Source organism: Trachymyrmex cornetzi, unplaced genomic scaffold (assembly GCF_001594075.2).
Source record: "Trachymyrmex cornetzi isolate Tcor2-1 unplaced genomic scaffold, Tcor1.1 scaffold180, whole genome shotgun sequence".
In the NCBI taxonomy this organism is placed as follows: Eukaryota; Metazoa; Arthropoda; class Insecta; order Hymenoptera; family Formicidae; genus Trachymyrmex; species Trachymyrmex cornetzi.
This window is the reverse complement of record NW_017296419.1, coordinates 1-6850: the sequence shown is the minus strand read 5'-3', so window position 1 is coordinate 6850 and position 6850 is coordinate 1. Positions and strand designations below refer to the sequence as shown.

The 6850-nt window shown below is 32.6% G+C and overlaps 1 protein-coding gene across 1 annotated transcript in view; it reads right to left on the bottom strand.

Annotated features, from left to right (window-relative positions):
* Window positions 1–1324, bottom strand: part of LOC108759346 (uncharacterized) — an 8141-nt gene extending 6817 nt beyond the window's left edge. The window contains 3 exon segments of the mRNA XM_018504729.1: window positions 12–157; window positions 554–736; window positions 1073–1324. Coding sequence (XP_018360231.1) covers window positions 12–157; window positions 554–653 — 246 coding nt within the window. The 5' untranslated portion in view covers window positions 654–736; window positions 1073–1324.
* Between the last annotated feature and the right edge of the window lie 5526 nt (window positions 1325–6850).

Here is a 6850-nt window from a genome sequence, read left to right as displayed (position 1 = left end):
ATTGAAGAGACGTCTTCGTCACAATCTTCTGAGACCTCCCAGTCCTTCCAGTCTCTCCAGACCATCCAGTCTTCCCAGCCTTCCCATTCACCGACGGTAGCTTTTGTCGACATCGGATCGCCGTATAAAATTAGCGACAATATTGTTAAGGTGACTGCTTTAAATGAAACAAATTGCTCATTAGACGCTCTTATTGATACGGGCAGCGCTGTATCTTTTATTCGACCATCTATCTTTTCTAATTTGACTAATCAACCTCTGGATCAATTAAAAGTTCCATCTCGTTCTTTTAAAGCTTTAAATAAATCAATTATTAAAGTTTTCGGAGAATTTACTTTGGAATTTCAGCTCGCGATTTTTCCGAATAAATCTTTCAAAGTTCCTTTTCTTGTTCTAGAGGACGATGAGCTTTTTGTTGACCTTATTCTTGGTCGTGATTTTTTGCAAATGTACAAAATTGTAATTGTTTGCGAAACTTTTGGTAACGAAAATTCAAAGATCCAATTATTTTCTGAAATTGCATCTTTGGATGATTATAGTCAGTCTGTTTTACCTGGTTTTTCTGATGAGTTTACTTTCGAATCTGATTTCGGACCAACGGTTGATGAAAAACTTGTAACTTTAATTCGTGAAGTTGAGAATACTTCTGTCATTCCAATTGAAGATGGTCATGCCGTCACAGTGTCTCTCAAAGACAATACAACTTATGCTTATTCTCCTCGACGCTTCGCATGGTCTGAAAGGAAACAGATTCGAGAGATTACTGATGATCTCTTGCACAGAGGAATTATTAAACCGAGCATTTCCCCTTATTGTGCAAGGGTGGTTCCTGTAATTAAGAAAAACGGTACAATGCGATTGTGCATTGATTTACGACCGTTGAATGATCGTGTCATAAAACAAAAATACCCCTTTCCATTGATGGAAGAATGTTTTTCTCGACTGGGCAATAAGAAAGTTTTTACTTTGCTTGACTTAAAAGATGGTTTTCATCAAATAGATGTTCATCCAGATCATTCTAAATATTTTGCTTTCGCGACTCCTGATGGTCAGTTTGAGTACATGAAATTACCTTTTGGTTACTGTGAGGCTCCAGCTGAGTTCCAAAAGAGAATGATCCAAATCTTTCAACCTCTTTTGCGCGAGGATAAAGTTTTAGTTTACATTGATGATATCTTGGTGCCATCTTGTACAGTTGAGGAAAACTTGTCTTCATTGAAAGAGGTACTTTTGATTTTAAAACAATACGGATTTAAACTTAATTATAAAAAATGTCATTTTTTAAAAGAGAAAATTGAATATCTTGGATATATTCTATCTCCGTCAGGAATTACCTTAAGTGATCGTCATGTTAAGGCTGTTAGAGACTTTCCGATACCTAAGAATGTTGTTCAACTTCAACGTTTTCTTGGTCTTGCAAATTTCTTTCGTAGATTCATAAAGGATTTCGCTATTAAAGCTCGCCCTTTGCTTAATCTTTTACGAAAGTCAGTCTCTTTCAATTTCAATGATGATTGCTTGAAGGCTTTTCAAATCCTAAAACAAGAATTAATTTCTTACCCGGTTCTTCGTTTATATGATCCCTATGCAGAGACTGAATTACATACGGATGCAAGTTCCTTGGCTTTAGCTGCTATTCTTTTCCAAAAACAGGAATCTGGAAAATTAGCTCCCATTGCGTACTACAGTCAAGCCACGAATTCAGCTGAGGCTAGATATCACAGCTTTGAGTTAGAAATGCTGGCTGTGGTTAAGGCAGTTGAGCGTTTCCATATATTCCTGTATGGTTTAGAATTCACTATTGTCACGGATTGCCATGCATTAGTGTATGCTGTAAATAAGGCACATCTCAATCCTAGATTCGCTAGATGGACCTTAAGATTGCAGAATTATAGATTTAAAATATTGCATCGTTCTGGACATAAAATGGCACATGTCGACGCTCTCAGCAGAATCTCTGAAGTTTCGGCTCTTGTTGAAGCTTTGCCCCTCGAGAGAGAATTAGAGATAAAGCAATTACAGGATCCGAGGCTTAAGGAGATTGCTGAGCAGTTAGAATTTTCTGATAATCCGAAATTTCAATTAATACAAGGACTTGTTTATCGTAAAGACTCTAACTTGCCTCGATTTGCTGTTCCAGAATCAATGATTGATAACGTAATAAGAATTTACCATGACGATCTTGCTCATTGTGGTTTCGAGAAAGCAGTCCAGGGACTCAGTGTTCATTACTGGTTTCCCTTTCTTCATAAACGGGTCCATGACCATATAAGTAAATGTGTGACTTGCTTAACTTCCAATGCTGGTTTTAAGTCCAGTGAAGGTGAGATGCAAATAACTGATACTCCTTCTGAGCCTTTTCGAATTTTACACATGGATCATTTTGGCCCTCTGTGTGAATCCTGCAATGGTTCAAAACATATTTTGGTAATTATTGACGCTTTTACTCGTTACGTTTGGCTTTTTCCTACAAAGTCTACTACGTCAAAGGAAGTTATCAAGCATCTCGCATCTTTATTTCATATTCTTGGTTACCCAGAAAGAATTGTATCTGATAGAGGTACAGCATTTACCTCTCATGAATTTTCTGAATTTCTGTCTTCTAGAAATATTAAGCATAGGCTAATTGCTGTTGCTGCTCCTTGGGCCAATGGTTTGGCAGAAAGAGCGAATCGTTTTTTAAAATCCTCTTTAAAAAAACTTATCGATGAAAATCATGATTGGGAAATATGCCTTGAAATTGTTCAATATGTATTTAATAATACTCGACATTCGGCGTTAAAATCTTCTCCCTCAAAATTACTTTTAGGTTATGATCAACGTAACAATACTGATGCTGATTTAGTAAAATTCTTGAATGAGATTGCTGGCGTTGAAATAAATTTTACTTTAGAAAGAGAAAAAGATAGAGAGTTAGCCCTGAATGTCGCGGAAAAGATCAAATCTTATAATAAATTATATTATGACAAGCATCATCGAAAGCCCTTGTCATATAAACCAGGTGATCTGGTTATGATTAGGGATGTTTCGATAAAAGCCGGAGAGTGTAAGAAATTAAAACCTGAATTTAAAGGTCCCTTCAGGGTAACTAAAGTTTTGGACAAAAATAGATACGTGGTGCAGGACATTCCTGGTTCCAGCTTAACTTCAAGACCTTACAATTCGATTCTCTCCCCTGATCGCTTAAAATTATGGATTAAAGCCTTACCTAATCATAACCATGATGTTCAAAAAAAAGTTTAATATGCTATTTCTTATTATTACCTTTTTATCATGAATGTATATTTTATCTTTCAAAAGATGCTAGATTAATATCTTTACTGTGTTCAGTTAATTTTAGTGTATATTTAATGTAAGAATGGTTATTTATACATATTAACCATTATGTGTGTGTGAATATCATAATACCAAAACATTGTACTTACGTTATTCATGGTATTTTCTACGAATCTATTTAATGTATCACTCACTTTGATTGTATTCACTATAATTAACACTTTGTGTATCTTTTCTTTTTTAAAAAATATAAAATACGTGTTCGAGTCGCACACTAGCTCAGGATTGGCCGAACTGTAAACCGTAAAAGTGATTAGATTCACGTTGCGGTAATACAGCTATGTTAATTTGCCTTGACTACGAGTCCCTAGCAACGAGTTGTTAGAGACAGTTCGAAACGTAGCCGTCGTATCACTCGGACGTGTTCGCGCCGTCATCTACGATTTGTATCCAATAATAAAGGAGAACTTATATCTTTAGACTAATTGGCCACATTCTCATTAAGTGTAGTAAAACTTTATTCGCCCTCAATTACATTAAAGAATACATATCAAATACAAGATTCTACACAAGTATAATTTTTTTAACATTAACATTTAATAATCAATTTATTATTTATTATTTATTATTTAATACAAAAATACCTCTATGAACACCTTTGTGAACAAAATTCGGCCGATGCTCTAATTCTTAACCAATTAAAAATTTTTTTAATTGTCTCGATGGCACTGGTTAAAATTGTTTAAAAAATCTGAAAAAAAAATATTTTTTGAGATATTGAACAATTTTAAGAGGCGGGCGTAAGAATAAATAAATCCAAGATACGCCTATGGCATTATGTCTTTTGTTATTATTTATAAATCGTTATATGTATAAATTATGTTAATCAAGATAATGTGAACACACAGAAATGGAAAGAAATATATATGCGAATTTAAAATCAGAAGATAGAGACAGGATAATTGGATTATATGAAGCAGGATATAGAAAAACAGAAATTATAGAAATAACCGCGCGGATACAATAGACGCACAGTTTCTTTATGGATAAGGAAGTCTGAAGAAGGTGGAATACAAAATTTAAAAGATCACCGGAAAAATATTAGCCGTCCAAAGAAGACAACATTGGAACAAGATCAAGAAATTATTAAATCTATCGATGAATAACCCTTTAAAGCAGGTGCTACTGTTTTACACAACAGAAATTTTAATATCTCTGAAAGAACGGTTAGGCGTCGTTTACATGCTGCGAATATTCTGTCACGTCCGTCAGCGAAAAAAATTGAATTGAAACCACACCATCGAAATCGACGATTACAATTTGCAAAAGAATATTTGGACACACCTCAAGAAGAATGGAATAATATTGTTTGGATGGATGAAAAAGTTTTTTCATCAGCAGAAGATGGATGATATCTTGTCTGGCGGCCTAAAGGAGAACGTTTAAATCCAAAATACGTTCTTCCATCAAGATATAGAGGAAGGATTACGATAGGATTTTGGGGTAGCTTGACATCTAGTGGACTGTTGGATCTTACTGAAATAACACCAAGAATGGATGCTGAAGAATACGTAGAAATCTTGGAAGAAATATTAAAACCTGGCATCAGACGTGTTTATCCAGAAGAACAGTACCCAGTTGTAAAAGTAGTCAAGATAATAGTGCCGTTCATACTTCCAGATTAGTGCAAACATGGTTTGATGTTAATCCGGATATTCAACGAATTCCATGGCCAGCAAAGTCTCCAGATTTAAACCCGATAGAAAATGTATGGGCTCATATGTAGTCATCGTGGATATCTGGTCAGTTAAGAACTAGAGAAGCACTAAGGAATCATGTGCATCAAGTTTGGAATCAATTATTTTTGCGATCAAATTATACAGAAAATCTTATAAATTCAATGACAAGACGGCTGCAATTAGTTATAAATAATGATGGATATTGGATACCATATTAGTAAGTAGTATATCTATATTAAATAAAGTAAAGAATAATTAAAAGTAAATAATTTGGTAAGATCATCATTAATAATTTTGTTTTTTATTTCGCTTACAGAAATACACTATAGATTGATACAAGACGTGAATAGACGTTCGTAACATTTAAACGATGTCAGATCGTTCTTGCAGAGATATTAAAATCTCTGTTACGTAAAATACTAACAGTTGCTTCAAAGGGATATTCATTAATAAATTCAATAATTTTCTGATCTTGTTTGCCTCTTATTTTCATTTAAAAAATGAACTTTAATGTAAAAATGAAAATAAGAGGAACAACCTCCAGTGTTTGTATTAGTATCTTTGTGTTGTATATTTTTAATTATTAGTAATTTTCATGAAAAGGGAAGGTTTATAAAACGGAAAGAAAGGAAAAGAAAAGTAAAATAAAAAAAAAGAAAAAGGAAAAAGAGGAAAAAAATGAAGGAAAAGTAATATGAAAGGAAGCTTAACGTTATACGGAATAAATATTAGTATTAATACTAGTATCTTTGTGTTGTATTTTATTTTCAGTTATTAGTGATTTTCATGAAAAGTAAAGGACATAGAAAAGAAAGGAAGGGGAAGAAAAAAGAAAAATGAAACGGAAAGAAAAAGAAAGGAAAAAAGGTATAGAAGAAGTATAGATACATGGAGCAAAATATTAATATTTACGTTAATATCTTTGACTATGTTTAGATGGCATCTTTAATCGGGTTTAATAACATCTGTAATTAGAGGTTTGTTCCCATCGTATGCTCTAACATGCTCTAAAATGCTTCTACCATAGCGTTTACTCACTCTAACGCGCTCGTTGAAGTGAGTAGAAGCTATAGCAAGAGCACATTGGAGCATGCTGAAATATGCGACGCAAACAAACCTTATGAAACTGGCCAATCATAATTACGAATGTTATCAAACCCGAATAAGGATGCCGTGCAAACGTAGTATTTGTGATGTATTCTATTTTCAGTTATTAATGGTTTTCAAGAAAAAAAGGGGTTCATAAAAAGAAAAGGATTAGAAAGAAAGAGAAAGGAAGAGAAAAGAAAAGAAAAAGGAAGAAAGAATGATATGAAAAGGAACATAATATTATTAGGAACAATATATTAATATTCATATTAGCATCTCTATAAGTTATATTTTATTTTTATGAAAGAGATAAAGGATTCATAGAAAGAAAATATAATTAAAAGTGCAGTATTTTGAGATTCTTTTGTGTTTTAATAGAATGATTTTTAGAATATGACTCAAAAGCTGCAAAATAAAAGTAAATAAAAAGAATTTTGTAAGTTTAACTTTTTGTAAAGTTAATTCAGGAAATATAACATTTTTGAAAATTTATGTGATATTGAATAAATATTGAATTAATGTTCTTAAATATTAAATTACAAAGTTCTTAATATCTTAATGAACATTAAATATTTTTATTACTTTTTAATATTTTGTTAAATGTGATTTAATGTTTCTGAAGAAAGAGAGATTCAATATTAATGTAACACATTTTGAAACGGTCTTTGATTTGATTTAGGATAATTTTTTCTTAGGTTAGTATAATTATTGATTAAGGTACACGTATATGTATATATGTACATATA